An 18,190-nucleotide genomic window follows, 5' to 3' on the forward strand; every position below is an offset into this window, starting at 1 on the left:
CTGTTTTGACTGAGCACTGATTGTCATGGAGAGAAGGTGGCTGTTGAGATATGAATCTTTTTGTCTTTTTTTTTTTTTTTTTTTAAATTTTTTTTTTTTATTATTGTAGCTGACTCTGGGCTTGCAAAGGAAAAGCAAGAAAACTGCAAACTTGCATCAGTAATGGGAACCATCCTATACTGGGGTTAAGTACTCCTGCATGTAACTTTTAGTCCAGTGACTTCCACCTTCATGGTTACTCCTGGAGCAGATAGGGAAGCTGCAATGGAGTAAGGAAAAAAGTACAAGTCACAAGCTACTCAACAATAGTTTGTTACCTGCCTATTTTGATGTTGCCTGTTCTCAACACATGGTGATTACTGGGAGTTAAGTTGGTGCAAAAAAGTACTAACTGCAGCAGTGTAGTAACTTATTCATCTATATATAGAATATCCTTATAGATAAAGAAATGTGTGTTTAAAGTATGAAAAGGTATGTAAACAGTATCAGTTACCACCAGCACATGTGATGGCTTTATACCTGTGAGAATGTTTGGCCTGTAGGCTGTGATAAGTAATGAAAGGTTCCAAGTTATCAGGGGAGCTACTGGCTGCTCCTCTAAATTAAGAGTGAGTCATGAACTCAGGCTTTTGGCAGTTGAACATAATTCATTTTGCCGTTTTTGAAATTGTTTCTTGTGAATTCCTAGTGCTAGAATGACAATGACTGACACTAAAAATCCCTAAATCCTAAAATGGCTTCAAGAGTGAGACCTTGTAATATGTTAAATATTCAAGTTCACATACCTTGGAAGACTAATGCTTAGAGTCTGTAGTGACCAAAGGTAAGGGGATTGCAAGGCTGCCTTAATTGGTTGTCCCAACATTCCTGAAGCATAGCACAGTCTCTGAGTGACATTGGATCTGTGAGTGATAGTTTGGGTATATGAAGTGTAGTAGGAATTTGGTGTACCAGTTATATGCTTTTTCAGCTTCTCTGAAATAATCAGTTTGTTTTGTTCACTTATATCTGGGAAGAGAAGCTGTTGATAAGAAGTTATTCTGCTCTTTTAAATAACTGGTTTAAAAATAGAGATGCCAGAGGTGTTAATACCATGCTGCTGTGGCCCTCAAGCTCACTGAATTGTAATTTTTCTTATCCTATCTACATTTATTTCTTCTTTTTCCTCTGTTAGATGCCTGTTTTGTTTTCACTGATATCTTTTGCTTTTTTAATATTTTGTAGGAAAATTTTGTTTGAGAGTAGTGTTCTGTAGATTTAAATACTTTCATAAATATAATTTTTGCTTATACTATATTTATTATTATTCTCATACCCTGTCATTGTCACAGCAGAGCTAGAACTTTGGCAGGTTTTTTCCTACCTGTTTATCCAGCTATTTTGATGCAGGATTGAGGATAAAATGTCCCTTACATGTTGCAGTCTCCCAGGTAAGTGATCTTTTGGGACATTACTTGTCAGTTCTACTCCACAGGCAAAATCATGGAAGCAGTGATCCTTGTCTGCCTGCAGTCAGAAAAGAGAACAAGGATACAGTACAGATGTCTTTGTATTTAAAATACATGCTTAAGTAATATTTAAAATGACAGGCTAAGATATTAGTCTTTCCAATGTCATAATAATTTAAGAATACTAAAAAGGCTTTGCAAACAGCAGCAGGCACTGGAGGCCACCTTCAAGGTGCTTAGTTAGTAGTGTGTGTGACAGTGGGCTTTTTGAAATGGAAGCCTGTTCACAGGAATAAGGTGAACTGACAGAGTATTTTAGCACAAGTCTTGAAGGAGAAATCAGAGCCTATAGCACTTAAGCAGTGCTTGGATTAGAATTTTAATGGTCCTTTTTTCTATAATTTAAGTAGATGTTAAAGTCTATTAAGAAGTAAAAAAATTAGGGCTGCCTACCTACCAATGAACCAAAAAAACTCAAACCAAACCAAAAAGAGAGAGAGGTGAGAGTGTTTTCATCTTAGAATGGCAGAAATGGCTTTCTTCTGAGTTGACAGGTAACAGGTTTGAGTAGTTTGAGATGCAACCCACTCTTCTTGAAGCAGAAAATATAGTACAGAAACAAAACAATAAATGTCAAAAGTAGCATTTGTAGCTATATTGTTTAAATTTGACTAAGCAGTGTTATGCAGAATGGTTCAGATAGAAACACATCACTGTATGTACCAAACATGTTTGTATTTGGGCTTGACTGAATCAATTTGCTAATGCAATTTTATAACTGCAGACACTGTTTTATGTTTAGAGAGGGGCTTATATAATTATGCTTTGTGATTGTGATGGTTTTTAGTTTTACTTCATACTAGGTTGTATTCAACTCTCACACTAATTAAATTGCTTTTAATTGGTTATCTCCCTGATCTAAAAATTCCAGCAATGTGTGTGTTTAGAATACCAAATATATTAAATGGATGTGTTTACACTTAATACATGAAGAGTTGAGGAAAAGACTGTTTTAGGGAATTTCTAATGAATCCTGAAATCTTTTCCCAGCTCATAAGTCACTAGAAACAATCTGCTCCAAGTTAGTGGTGACAGTCTTTATTATCATGTTGTCTCACAGGCCTTCCCAGAAGAGACATGGTTATAGAGAATTATGTTTTCTTTCATTTATACCTTCCATTCCTTTGTTCTAAAAAATCAACTGTGATTTAGGAAGAGAGGCCATATTGCCAGCAGATCAAGAGATGTATATAATTGTATATGTATAGATACAATTTAGATTAACTCTGGAAAGTTAAGCAAATTTTGAGATTGGATGGAATAGAGAATCCCATTGTAATTCTTTGAGGACTTGATTGATATTTATAAGCTGTTGAGAAACTATGAGAGGATCCCTCAGATGTCATTAAGAAGCAGGCAAGAAAGTTCTACATTAGTTGGTGAGCTAACTTGATCTTTCTGAAACAAAATTGTTTGCAAATGTTAGAAAACTGATGCACAGAATAATGTTATTTATTTAGCTTTTTGTGCTAATGTTGAGGAATTTTCTTGCTTGCTGTGGTGTTTTGAGGAAATTCCCTAGTAAAATAATATGTCCCTTCCCAAATAGGAAACTCCTATTTCAGTGGAAATTGGAGGTGCTGTTTTACTTGTATTGCTCATCTTCTCTGCCGTGGAGGAGAAAATATTCTTTGATCTTTTTTCCTGTTTGTAAAACTACACATTATGTCTGTATACTGTGTTATGTTGACCACATTTCTTTTCTAGTACTGGTCACTGCTTTTGTTTATAACCATACCTTGTGAGAGCATTGCATAAATCAATATTCTGGTATGATTTCTCATGTAGAGGCCTGGAGTAGCTGCATTGCTTATTGTGGTGTCATAGTATTTTCACTTATTTAAAGCATTTTTGTGTTGGGAAAGGTAATTTAAGAGGAGAGAGTGTGTTGTATTTTCACACATTATTTTTAGCCTTTATGATGATATATTGTCAAACTGATTACCAGATTTCTCAGCAGTACTTTCTTCCTCAAAAAATAGAATCTGAAACATTTCACCAATTTCAAGCAAATTTGAGAGTTTAAGTTCTTTCAATGTTTGTAAAAATTTGGTGATGGATAGCAAGCAGTGAAACAATTCAGTCTTAGAGAAAAAAGGCTTTTAACTCAGCTGAAATGTTACCTTCCAAATAAGCTGCAGTATATGCTGTAGTGTGACAGTAGTTTGGTGTGTTTAGATAACCAAGAGAATAGGAAACTGAAGGTACTGTGTAATGGTGAGGGAAAACAGAAAACTAGTGCAAAACTGGTCTTGTGCTAGTTTTGATATTCATGGAATAGATGGCTCCTGGAGGGGATTTGCTGATTTGAACAGAAAGGTAACAAAAGTTAAATAATCCTTTCAGTATATTATTACTGATTTTTTTGCCAGAAGATCTTCTGAAAGTTGTTTAATACAAGTGTTCACTCTGAGAACAAAAGATAGCAATGAAATACAATTGGGAAAGTTTGCTTGTAGTGTAGACAGAAGTTTATAATAATGTGTGTCAGCAAAAAGTCCAGTGCAATTGGAGATAGAATCCACAGGGACAATACAGGTTGGACAGGCAGGCAGTACTGTCCCCGTGTGGAACCCATAGGAAAAATCTGTATAGAACATTATGTTTCATTATGGGCACCCTGTGACTTAAAAGACACCTGGATAAACCCCAAGGAAGAGGTTTAAAGTATTTATAGGTATTATAAGTACTTGACAGATGTTCAAATGATTAAATGTTATACAGTTTCTATTAAGTAAGAAGTTTGCCTAGTTTAATGTCACCTGACATTGGAAATTTACTTAATCTCATGTGTAGTGTGAGGTAGCATTATACTTGAGAGTAAAGCCGGAAATTATGTGAAACAAAGTAAGAAAGCATGAAGATGTCTGTATTTATCTCTGGAAAAAGGTTCCAGTGGTAATTATACAAGTCTCACCATAAGAGATAGTACTAGGACAGGGAGAGAAGGAAAAAAAACCCTGGACTAAAGGAAAGCAGGACACCTTGGAAGTAATATGGGCTAGTCCATGTTATATATTTTTCCTATCCTGAGTAGAGGAGAGTTGTAAGGCTTGAAAGTAGCTTAAAGTCATAGCACAGGTTGTTCACATGAAAGGGAGTGTGAAAACAGTTTTCTGTACTTCTTTTCTATCAAGTGTGTGGTGCTGATCCAGCTTCTACAGAGTTACTTTAATGGTGAGGGATGAGGTGTAGTCTGTAATAATTTTATAGACTTTATGGTGACTTTAGACTGCTATATTGAAGGAAAAAAATACTGTTCTACTACCATAATGCATTATAAATCAACAATGTACTTCTTGGAAATAGTTATTTCTGTAGAACTTCTAAAAATTGCACAGCAATTATTTTAATCTATAATAATTATGATGTGATTATCTCTTTGGAAGAGATAATGATAATGAAGGAATACTTTTATTAGGATAAAATTAGTCATTTCATCAAACTAATTTCTCATCTCGTAAATGTCTATTAGTCCAATGTCACTGGCATTTGTTTCCTGGAATTCTTCTTTCATTTTTATTTTAAGTAATGTTAAATGAGCTCCATTAGGATAAACTATGTTCTTATGACATCTGAACTGCAGGACTTAGAAACATTTTGTTGAGTTTATTTCTGCCTTTCCCATTCTACTCTGTATTCAAGATGTTAGCTGTATTAATATCTTGGCAAATTCTTCCTATTTTATTTCTATCACTTACTATTTATTGTTCTGCTTTACTTTGCTGCTTAGTATATAGTGTGCTGTTTGAAATTCATGTGTTGTCTTGCTGTCTTGGATATTTCCTAAAGAGCCTGTTTGCTCTTTTACCATTTCTTTACAATTTCTGGCTTCATAGAAGCCAGATTTCAAAGCTCTATCAAGGATTGTTCAAGCTTAGTCTTTCCTTGGTTTGTTCTATCTCTTCCAAATGAAGGAATTTGAAGTTAAATACCCCGTGATTTCAGACAGACCTGTATGTCTGCATTTGCTATCTACTCTGCTGAAGAAAGCTGTTTTCCTGGGTTACTGCCCAGTGTCTCTCTAAGTTCTCCACAATTTAGTCTGCACAAGCAGGGGTAAATTATTTTATGACTAGAGAGGTCATATAGTGTTAATAACTATGTGATTCCTCTTGCAGACAAATAGTCTGTGTATTTTTATGGAGAGCAAGGTGCCAAGTTATTAAATTGGGAGAAGAAGGATATGTAAATGTAATTTGTGTATTTGTGTATAGGTTTTGTTGATTATTATTTGCAAATAAATGGTTATGTTGATTCTCCTCCTATATCAAGAAGAACTGATAAAAGCTTTAGCTTATTCCTGAGAGGATTTTTAGAGAGAATATGGAGAGGAAAACTGTGTAATTGAATGTTTTTCTCATTGCAGGATCATGCGACAGTTCCATTTAGGTGTCATGATCTATTTTGCTTCTGGTCTATTTCTCAAGGGTGCCCATTGCTGTGGTTTGATAGTGAGCTGAACAGAATGAGGTGGTGTCTCAAGTCTCCTCCTTCCTTTTCTTTAGTCTTTGCTCAGTTTCCCATGTAACCTTAGCTTTTCAGCTGATATTTGTAAGCAAGCTAGGAAGCAATAATTTTTAAATAAAAATACAATAAAATATGTACAGATTATTATGCTATGAGCCTGTGTGCTTATTTCATGTATTGACTTTTGTGATGGTTGTTGAGGGAGTCTGGATCAACAGATTTTATTTAGATATGATAATTTTCAATTCTATGCAAAATAAGAGTGAAATCACCATTTTATTCCGGTAAAATTTTCATTTCTCTGCTTTTTTTCTGGTTGGTTTTGTTTTTCCATTTAATCTATACTGAATGTGACTGCTAAACAGAAAGGTTGTCATTAGTTAATTATCTTGTATATTAGTTTGCAGCAAATCCAAATACTTGCAAAGTCATCTAATTCATATCTTACTGTGAGACACAAGTTACTGTCAGAAACAAATCTCTGTGTGGCTGGGAGTCATCTTGCTTATATGCAGCAATTTAAAAGCTGGGCATCTTATTCAAGTCAAGCAGCTAGATGATTACTGAAAGTAATGGAAAATATAGACATTCCTATAATGCATTTCATCCCATCGACCTTAAAAATTATGTTTAGTTGATGAGATGAATCAACCACCTGATGTGTCTATCTGACTTCATTTGCTACAGAGGGATCTTAGCATAAATCTCTTAGAGGAGTTAGGTGAAATTGAAACTTTCTTTGAAATCAGTTATCAAACATCTAGGTCTATTTCAGAGCTGCTGTGGAATAGAATTTGCTACAGCTTGTGTTGTCTCTTTGCAGATACTTACTTTTCCATGTCTCCCTCTAAAATGTAAATATTAATGCAATTCCTTGATAAGTTTGGTTATCCATCTTTTTAGCCTGATAAAGGCACTGAATGAAGTTCATTCCAAAAGGCATGTATGTCAGTAAGCAAAATCCTTTACAGCTTTTTAACTATTCAGATTTCTCTTCCATAGATAAAAGGGAGAAAAATATTTTCTTGAGCTGTTTATACAGTTACAGACTTAAGGCAGCTACTCAAGTATTTTATAGGTAATTGGGATATTAATTCACTGAAAACTATCTCTAGTTGGAAGGCAACTCTTCTTAGAAGAATCTGCCAGAATGCATGTTAGGAGTACCTTTTTAGAATAGGAGTGGTTCAGGTTTTTGTATGTATGGAGAGCACTTTGCCACAGCTCAGAGATACAATTTGTCTACAGCATTTCTTTTAGAACTCGACAGCTTGATAATATGCTAGTTATTTTTGTATAAATGTGTAACATCATGTGTGTGGACTGTGCAGTGATGCTTGGTTTTGATAATATAAATAACAAATCACATCAAAGGGAAATTTTATTTTTTGCAAGTTTCAGAAGGTGGCTTATACTACTTCTTGTTGTTTTAGACTTTGTTCCATGATATGTCTGAAGGAATAATAGATGTAAATTAGAACTTTAATGTGTTTTTCTGTTTTAACCTTTCCAGAAGTTCTGTATGTAATACTGGAACGCTAAATTGCAAATTAATGTTACTTTGATTTGTTCTTATAACTGACTCAAAGATGCACATAATAATCTTGAAAATTCAGAAGCGTAAAAAATTTGAAACAGCTGTGCACATTTTGAGTTTAATTAGATAAGTGTATTTTTATTACAGTGTGAAAGGTGATACTTTAGGACATTCTTTAGTAATAGTAAAGCAACTGAAGAAAGAATCAGCTTGATGTAAACATCACCTTTTCAAGTAGAGGCTGCAAGGCTTTTAAAATTATCCTTTAAACAATTTCTTTTAAAAAAATTAAGGCCTAGAAAGTTTTACACTCTGAGTCCGAGCAAGTTTCTTTCTCCAGATCAACAGATATGGTATATAGATGAAAAGGCCAAATTCAAAGGGAGTTGTATCTTTTTGGGATATTTTCCCAGTATGCTTATATACCCTATTCTGATGAGGGGCAGAAAACATTGCCAATAGATTTGTGTCATGGTTTAACCCCAGCCATCAAGCAAGCCCCATGCAGCCACCATGAGAAAATAGGGGAGAGAATAGGAAGGGTGAAAACTGAAAAACTCATGGGTTGAAATAAAGGCAGTTTAATAGGGAAAGCAAAGGCCACACATGCAAGCAGAGCAAAGCAAGGAATTAATTCACTGTCTCCCATGGGCAGGCAGCTGTTCAGCCATGTCCAGGAGAGCAAGGCTCCATCACATGTAACATATTACTTGGGTGGACAAATGTCATCATTCCAAATGTCCCGCCCTTCCTTCTTCTGTACATCCTAAGCACGATGTCATATAGTCTGGAATATCCCTTTGGTCAGTTTGGGTCACCTGTCCCATTCTGCCTCTTTCCAATCTCCCATGCATTCCCAATTTCCTTGCCAGCACAGCAGTACAAAAAGCAGAAGAGGCCTTGGCTCTCTGTAAGCCCTGATAAACAATAACAAACACTAGTTTTTGCCTTCTGCTTCTTTCAGCAGCTTTTTATATAGGCTTTGTGCCCAGAAAGAGGAACTGGTAATAGAGATGCTGAAGTTTTTTTGTGCATTTTCTTATTATACAGTTATATTTTGACTGACATAACTTTTCTTAGTAAAGGTAAAAGAGAGTTTCAGTTGAGCATTATAAGCTAAGGGTAAAACTGAAAGTTGTGTTTCAGTGAAAGCTGATTTTATATTTCTAAAGATGACTTATTGGCAATTCTATTTAGCATCTCTCTTCCATAGAAAAAGCCTCCCAAACTTCTGCCAGTACCAGTTGTTTTTGAGGCTGTGATATAAACTGTGTCAATGAAATGATTCAAGGCAAAAAAAATCCAATTGTGACAACAGCCATCCAACCCAAACCAGCCATATTCCAGGGCAAACACAAGCATTTATGTAAATATATAATGATGAGCTAGATTAGATTAGATTAGATTAGATTAGATTAGATTAGATTAGATTAGATTAGATTAGCTGGTTTAAAAATATTTTAGGTCTTCGATGTGTAAAGCAGGTATAGAAGTACTTGTGCTGGCACAGGAGAGCAGACTGGTGGAAGAGAGTGACTGGGAACAGGAGAAGCAAGACACCACCTTAGCTTTCAATATCTTTTGAATATATAGCATAAACAATTTACCCCATGTGAGGCTGTTGAGGTCTTCACAGTTTCATAAATGCTCCAAGTTTTTGATGGGGGAAAAAGGTGTACAAGTGCCTCTTTGCACTTAGGAATGGGGAAGTGGATCCTGTGCTCTGAACATGCTTTTGCCTTGGGTATTTAATGATTTAGGTATGAAGGAGGTATTTGTTTCTTTGTTTTTGTTTAACAAAGCAAAAGGAATAAAGAACAATAGAATAAATCTTTAAAAATGTCATTTGATTTATAGTCATATGTGACAAGGGTGAATTAGAAGTGAGTTGGTGGCAGTTTTTCATGTGTTCTAGAAAAATTACAATATTGTCTTATTACAATACTAGAGACCATAAGTTATTTTTCAGAGTTAATGTTTGGCATTGCTAAGCAATATTATATAAAGTTGGCACACATAAAAGCTTGAAGGTTTGTAAATTCAAAGAAATACAAATCTGTTGCTGAATGTTAACTGGATGTCCATATCTTTTTTTCGAAAGTGTAAAATAAAAAACCCAAGAAAGTAAATTATTAAATTCTTGACTATTTGAAACAGGAAGGCACTGAATTGTGTTGAAAGGAAGCAGTAAGTTAGTGAATTGTTGATCAACAGCACTGTAACTGAAATTTACGCTGGTTTATTACTGGGATCTTGTTTATACACATTTCCCAATACTCATTAACATGAGATTGAGACAGACTACATGAATTTACAATTTGCAATGAAAGGTGTCCTTCCACATGAAACCAGGGTGGGTTTTTTGGAAGATATTAGTAAAAACGTAAGGCAGGTGTTATGCAGTCTGCTGTGTCCTACAGCTATTAGTGGCCTTTCACTGACTGTGGATTTGACAAAATTATATGAATATAGAAGAGCTTTCTGGGCAGAGGCATTGGACTAGGAAATGAAACTGTTGAGATTACACTGATGAGAGAGCAATTATACACATGAAAGTGGCCTCTCTTAGCTGATTTCACCCATTTTAAATTTACATTCCCCACCTGGTGGTATGAGGATTTATCATACAGTAAAATTGCCATCTGAAGGTAGTAAATTTTTTCCCTACCTGTGCACATTTTAAAACTTGGTGGAACCCATGAATAAGTGATGAATTTTTCCTAAGTGTCAGTAGAAGTTCAGTTTGTCTGAAAAGATGTCTTTCATGAATAAGAAATTATATGTACATTTTCTTTCCCAAAAAATATTTAACATAATTTGTATGGAGAAAAATGGAAGCAAGTTAGATGACAACATAATAAATTATTATAGACTTGCTTGGCCATACTTTTTCCATTTCAAAATAGAAAACTGTGAAGGTAAAATTTTAACTAGTGATTGAAAATCCTGTTCCTGCTTCATCACTCAAGGGATACACAGAATATCCCCAAAAGGCTTGTGTTGAATTCTTTATGTGGGTGAGAAATGCAAATAGCTTCAGCAATATTCACAGAACCTCTTTATTCAAACTGTCAGTTTTGTGGCTCCTGTTTCTTCTTCCATTGGTTTTAGTGGGAATTGAATGAAGCTATGATAATGAATGTGTATCTGTAGCTGGCAGCAAACTATCCTGAGAAAAAAAATGACATGCAGAAACTGCTGCTCTAGTTTTTATTTTGGGATTATGCTGGTGCCTTTCCCCCCCCTCCCACCCCTTGTATTATTCCCCCCTCTTTCTGTGACTCAGAGAACTGATTATAAATGCAGGGCTTTTTCACAGTGGTCTCCAAACACTCACAAATTATCCTGCAGTAGGTTGGTAAAATGAAGATGAGTTTGTAGAAACCTAGAAATGGTGTCCAAGTACAAGCATTTTCTCATTCTTTGCACTGAAATTCGTGGTCTTGGAACTTTTCTGAGAAAATAGACATGAATTGAAACAGAAGAGATTCTAACTTGATTCATGTAGATTTTTTTCTTCATTGTAATAGTCAAATATGGAAGTGAGAGGTTGTGTAGTCTTTATGTCTGAAGATTTTCAAGACACTATTGGATAAATCCCTGTTTATCTGGGCCAGGGAACAGCAGTCACATTTTTATAGTGAATTGTGGCAGTCATAGGTACAAAGATTGTGAAAATCCCTTTCTCTACTTTGCTTTGTGAGTCCTGCCAGCAAGTAGTAAGTCTATCCTTTGCAAGTGAGTATTATTGTATAGGTATTTTAACAAAGATATTTACTTACCTGAAGTTAATAGAAGCTGCAGAGACTCTTTAGCATTTGGGATCTGAGGAACAAAAAACCTCCATTGATCAAAGTATGGCAAGCTTGTCTCCCATCTCTCCTACTGTCCTGTCTCCAACAGTGGGGAAAAAAAATCAATATCAATAGGTGAGGAAGAATGGAATAAGCATATTGGATATTTTGCTAGTTTCCAGCTATTTTCAGCTTGGATTGTTTCCTGAAATAGTTATGGTTTCTAGGCATGAGTGTTGTATAGCTAATACCTACTGCTGGAATCTCCATCTAAGTTTAATTAATTGAAGTTATGTTAAAAACTAAAACTGTCATTGTTAAAATGCTCAGCACTGGTGGGTGATTCTTTGTTTAGCCTTTCATTGTAAACACCACCTTCTCTGGGAGTCAGTCTTGAAGAATCACTGCTGTTTGTCTAGTTGAAACAAGTCTCATTTGAAAATACCCCTCCTACTGCAGTATGACATATCTGTGTTCTTACAGCTGTTGAAAGCTCCAGTGAGCACTGCATGAAGATTAGTCATGAATGGCTTAATAAAGTTCTGTTCAGCTTGGGAAATCTTCACTGGTTCTAGTCCATGTAAAGTCAGCCTGGTAGTACTGATAACATTCTTTAGAAGCTTCAGAGGCTTTAGAAGATTAATGCTGTCTTGAAAACATCCTTCCCTCATCTCCTCTTTTCCTCCCTCTCCAAATTTAGGACTTCTTTCTTAATTTTGGAACTTTTGTTCATTAATAACTAATGTGAACACGAGCTAATCTAGTGAGGACAGTCATCTTTCTTATGGATGTGTGGTAGTGCAAATGTAGCAGACTCAGATACAGTCTGTTTAAATGTCAAAAATGCTCTTAAAAAAACAGTGATTTGGTTAAATGTGTTTGATGTTTTACAAGCGGCACTGTACTGACATGATTTGGTTATTGCTTTTTAAAAAAATCCTAATGATAAATGTGGAGTAGTGAATGGGTAAATTGTGGGTGGGAAACCTGTATTTAAAATAGCTGCTTAACTTTGTAAAAAGGAGTTCAGAAGGAAAACCAACTATTTGGATTAAGCAATGGCTCATTTTGAGGCCATGGGCAAAGAGGATTCTGTTATTAGGAATAAAAACAGTGCTAGTATGTTGAACAAGAGTGACCTTTGTAAGAAACAATTCTAAAATTGTCTGTTAAAGGATACTGATGAGAACTTGGATGATAATTCTGTGGATATAATTCTATGCCTTTCATTTAAAAGCATTTAGTCTTGCATTTACTATGGACATTTGTTTGGTGAAGGACTCTTACAGTTAACATAATGTTAACTGATGCTGGAGTAACCTATTTCAGCTTGAATATGTAAGTTGGAAATCACTAGTGATTTGCAAGCTTAGGTGAGAACTAGAGTTATTGTCTTGAATATGTTAGCTGCAGGAATTAAATGCTGCCACTTGTAGTAGCTGTGGTTGATATCATCAGTACTGCTGCTTAGTGGCAGTAAACTCAGCCCTCGGAGCAATGGAAATTAAAATCTTTGTAATCTCTTAGGAGCTCCCCTTTTCTGTATTCTGTTTAGAACACATTTTATGCTGTAGACATCTGTTTGCTAAAATTTTAATTAGTACTATTGTCTGGTTTCAGCCAATTGAGTTATCTTAAGCTAAAAGTTAAAGGATGAGTACTGCCTTTACAAATAATAATAACAATAAAAAATCATACTAATGCTACTGCCTTAAATTCTCAGTGTTTGTGAGTAAGACTGGTTCCACATATTATTTCTGGTCTTGACCAGACAGTGACAGTTTATACACAGTTGTCATCTGAATTAGGCAAACCATATGTACTCCCACCACCCTCCTGTTTGTGGGTGGCAGTGTACAGGAACAAGAACTGGGTACTTTCTCTGCTTGGCATCCTCACCAGTGTGGATCCAAAACATGCAACTTGACTGCAGAACTGTTTTGCTAGTCAACAACTACTGTACCCTACCCACATTTCTGACTAGCAGATGGTGAGGCAAGCCTGTAGAGCATGGTGACAGGTTTTACTACACCCCTTGAAAAGTAAATAAATAATATTTGAAAATCCTATTTAAAAGTCTAAATCACAGAACTAATTAGCCACAAAAGCATAGCATCATATAAGTATGGGATTTTATATTCTCTGTAAAACTTTCATGGTCACATTAAATAATATTACTTCAGTAATTTACTTAAGGATGAGACAGTATTTTTTAAGGTATTGGTCATCCTAATGTTCCCAATATCAGAGATATCTGACTAAGATATTTGTTCTGGAAGAAAAGATCAAATACTATTCTGCTACAGGTTCATTTGATTAAAAAAAAAAAAAAAAAGAGGGATTAGATAGGCATCTAGAACCAGAAATCTTTCAGCATGAATAAACAGAACAAATTACTTCATTAACTTTCAGCTACTGTGCATTTGTGTGAAACCAAGCTAAAATTATAACTCTGTCAGCACTGTATTCTTTCTGTGATTTCTAAATCACAGCATGATATTTCCAAGCTGGTGGGCTGCTGTTTGCTCTGGACATCAGGCAAGACTTTTCCCTGCTGTTCAGGAATCAAGATGCTGTAGGCCAGGGCATGGTTGCCTCTGTTTCTCTCTCAGTTGTATTCAGCTTTCTCTTTCTGTGGCTGCTATACAGCTTTTTGCATTGTTACATAAATTTGGTTTGAATAATATCAGTTTGGTATTTTAATACAATTTAGTAATTAAAAAATTATAATTTTAAACTTGATCTCTCTATGTATGAAAATTATCCCTAGACAAATTAATTCAATTAATATTTTTTTCTGATTAAGGGCATGTTTAGAACTTTGCTAGGATAGGGGCTTTGCCTTATTGAGCTCTAACAATCTATATGATCAGTTGCAGTACTAATGTTTGCTCTAATACACTTTTAATACACAAAAAGGAAATTTCCACAAAGATATCTAATGAATTAGCATCACAACCAGGGTGATTACAGAAATACTACTGTATCCTAACACAATATGCAATACCCACCCTGTAGTTATATAACAGCAGCAGCAAGAAAATTGCTTTTTAGGTTTGACCCAAGAACCTGTATCTTGCTTGATCAGTTTTATCAGAAGAGTAACCTGTCAGTCTCTCTCAATTCCCTGCACTGTGACCTCTGTTCTGACTTTCTATTCTGTTAACTTCATGTAATTTATCTTATCTTTTGTCTAGGGACCTCATCCCATATATTTTAAAAATCTGTGTTTTGTACATAGCAGCAGGATATCCTCTAGCATCAATAATTGAATTTACACAGTACCTCTGAGCACCACAAGGCATTTTACCAAAGATATCAGTACTATAATTATGAATATTTACTTCTTCCAAATTCTAAACTGAAGGAAAAAGATAAACAAGTTGATTTTACAGATTAAAAAAGTCAAGTATTTTTCTATATCTCTGAATGAAAAAAACCAAACACATTCTGTCATAGGATCTTTACTTACTGCTAAGACTTGAACTCCAACATCAGAATGCACCTACGAATGTAAATTGTTATCATCCAGGTTCGTGAAAAACACTGAGGAAATTAAACAAAGGAAGTAAATTCTGTTTGGAACTGCATCAAAACTGAAGTTACTGCCTTCTTCTATTTTCTTTAAATGTATCTTTACAATATTTTTTGTATTGTATTTGGCTGCCTGCTGAAGGTCCATGTTGCATCCTCGCTTGGAATGCATTACAGTAGTTTTAAGAGGATGAAAATTATAAAATGAGTCAAATTCATTTACTTACATTAATAGCAAAATTATATCCATTATCATTCTAAATACAGGAGTTCTATTCAAATCTTTCTGATATCTGAATTATGAGGTGCCATACTCATCTGTTCTCTAGTCTGGTTTATTGAAATAACATCATTGTAAACTAGTTTTAAGTGCTGTAATTCATTTGTGTCCAGTAAGTTCAAAGACAACGAGAGGAAACGACCAGAGAATAAAATATAAACCCCTAGTGTTGTGAGAACAACAGAAGAAGTTAAAAATTATTAATTGTACTTCCCCTTAAAGAGTTTGGCTGGTAAATGACACATATGCAACCTTTTGTGTAATTGTGTAATTCTGTTGTAGTGAGTAACTAAATACTGGGTGAGTTGTTTCTTTTTTTTAGAAAATAAGCCTATTTCTAGGTGAATTAATAAAACACTTGTGGCTTGCACTGCTTTCTCCCTAGTCCTGAAGTTGTAAAGGGTGAGCTGTATGGAGAGAAGGCCGATGTCTGGGCTGCAGGATGCATCCTTTACCAGATGGCACTCTGAACCCAGCATTTTACAGCAGCAAAATTACCTCCTTGGCAGTAAGGTATCCACATTTGCCAGATCAACCTCCCAGTTATTTCTGCATGTGTCCTCATGATCCAAGAGAATTTATATTTAAGTTTATTGGCATGTAAATTGATCTCGCCTCTAATGTGTGTGGCTTGTGAACGAGCACAAGTGTTTACCATTGTGTGAATCACTATCTTACCATTCTAATTGCAAAAATTGCTTTTAAATGTTCAATATTGTAGCACTTCCAGTACAGTAAGTATGTACATTAATGTGGATACCTGACTAAAAGAGACCAGACAGTCTGCATCTAAGTTGTTCTGCATGTTAGAGCTGATGATGTAATGCTCATCAGATAGTTTCAAGGGACAATACTTATCATACTGGATCCTCAAATAAATACTGGAGTATTTTTCTTTAACAAACTGTAGATTTTTTATTTTTCAGATTGTAGGGGCTGTGTATGAACCTGTGCCAGGAGGACTGTATTCTGAAAAAGTCTCATTTACCATTAAGAGGTAATTACTCATTTTATTTCGACATCCTGCTGAAAAGATGTTTTTGTTTTGTATGTTTCCAGCAGAGATAATGTGACAGTTTGCAGACTTTAGCAACTGCCAGTATTTGTCTCTGAATAGAAAATATCTTTGGATTTAAAGAAAAACAGAGCTATCTCCTTACACCAATAATAACATATACAATATAGCTGCACAAATGCAACTGAAAAACTCATACCAGTATAATCAGGGCATTCATTTAGCCAGTATAAACTTTATATTCAACACTGAAATTTACATTTAACAATATCAGTGCTGTACTTAATTCCCTACATGTAATTTTTTCCCCATAAAAATCCAGCATTTTGACTACTCTTTAATTGCAGATTGTGGTAAAGTAAATAACCCCATTACAATAGCGATTTATAGATGACTCTGTGATGATGTTCACAGTTTTTTCTGTTTATTTGACTGATGGAAATATGTTTTTCTCTACCTTATAATTCTGTTAGCACAGCAGCAGAGGTAACAAAGTAATGGAGGAAAAGATGAGCCTATACTTGCTAAACTCACTCATCAAAAATTTCTCAACCATGTTTATATTTTCAAGGAGATAATGTAATGTGTAAGGCAAAGTATTGAGTGAATTAGAGATTTAGTTAGCTCCTTTGATTTTTCCATTTTAGGAAAAAAAACACTTAGCACAAAAATGCTTGTATTTACTCATTCAGATATTAAATTCTGTCTCTAAAAAGCACATTACCAAAATAACTCGTGTAAGATTATAGACTAAGGTTTTTATAGTGTGGTTTAGTATGCAGAAAGGTTTCTGTTACTTCTGTTACCTTTTGGATAAAGGATGACAATGGAGAGTACAGGAGCTAATAAAACTTACTTTTATGTTTAAGAGGTTCTGAAATGAATTTTAAAAATATTAAAATCTTTACATTACACATTTTTCTACATATTTGAATAACAGTGGGAAGCATAAAGTGTTTTGGGTTTTTTTTTGTTTTTTTGAGGTGTTGTTTTTAATATTACCTCTTACTATGGGTTAAATCTTAAATGATGTGTTATGTTTAGGGTTTTGCTTATGCTTTGTGAGCTATTTAGAAAGAAAAAAACCATTAAAGAAAAGCAATAATAATGAGATTTTAGTTATAATATAGATGAGGAAACATTAACAGAAAATATGTAGTTGTTTTCAAATGACTAATACACAGCACATCTCCAAGACTAATGTAAATAAAATAATTTCTTGATAATGATTTGAAGAAATATTGAAGGCTTCTTGTTGCACCTGTAAATTTTCATTTAGTGTTATCACTACTGTTCTTTAGTACTATTATTATCAAAGTGCAGCTTTATTGCTTTAAGCTAGTAAAGAAAGTTCTGGAATCATAGCCATCAAATTCCTTCAGGCCTGAACATCAATCTACTTGGCATTTAGTCATAAATAATTTTTAGATGCATGAGAAGTGGATATAGGGCTTATTAAAAATCTCTCCTAGCTCCCATTATTCTTGGAACTTTTGCTCAATTTCAGTGAATTAAAACAAAAAATTAAAAGAAAATCCCAACCCATAATATTTTTTAAGGGTGAAAACTTGCACTTCGTTAAAAGAAATACAAAATTTAAAGTAAAAAATATTTTAAAAGTTTAAAAAATTAGTGAAATGTGAAATTAATCAACATATTTAAGGAAATTTAAACGAAAATATGAAAATCAAGAAGTTCAAGCCTTGTAAACGTTTTCAGAAGAACTACTTTGCATGGCAGTTGTGTTTTGCTTAGAAAGAACAGCTTTTGAAATATTAAGTCATTCTATGACATTTTCTTTGAAGAAGAGTGTTGGGTTATTTGTTTGTGTTAGCAGGTCAAAAGCACTGTGCAAGGAAATTGTAGTAAATTATCAGGTTCGTTGGAGTTAACAGATTTAAGACACTTTTTAGTACATGCAGGACTGTCCCTAGCAGCTTTCCTGTCCTACATTGCATACAAAATATTCTGGGTATTTAGAAATAGACCTAATAATATATTATTACTGTTACTAAACAGCTTCCTAGGGTGCCTGAAACAAGAAGCACAGAC

The 18,190-nt window shown here is 34.5% G+C and overlaps 1 protein-coding gene across 1 annotated transcript in view; it reads left to right on the plus strand.

Annotated features, from left to right (window-relative positions):
- The window catches only part of NEK10 (NIMA related kinase 10), a 76,533-nt gene that overhangs the window by 25,406 nt on the left and 32,937 nt on the right, over window positions 1-18,190 (plus strand). Inside the window, 5 exon segments of the mRNA XM_056482844.1 lie at window positions 110-184; window positions 9,400-9,406; window positions 15,509-15,582; window positions 15,585-15,631; window positions 16,050-16,120. Coding sequence (XP_056338819.1) covers window positions 110-184; window positions 9,400-9,406; window positions 15,509-15,582; window positions 15,585-15,631; window positions 16,050-16,120 — 274 coding nt within the window.

The sequence above is a fragment of the Oenanthe melanoleuca genome, chromosome 2, assembly GCF_029582105.1.
Source record: "Oenanthe melanoleuca isolate GR-GAL-2019-014 chromosome 2, OMel1.0, whole genome shotgun sequence".
NCBI lineage: Eukaryota > Metazoa > Chordata > Aves > Passeriformes > Muscicapidae > Oenanthe > Oenanthe melanoleuca.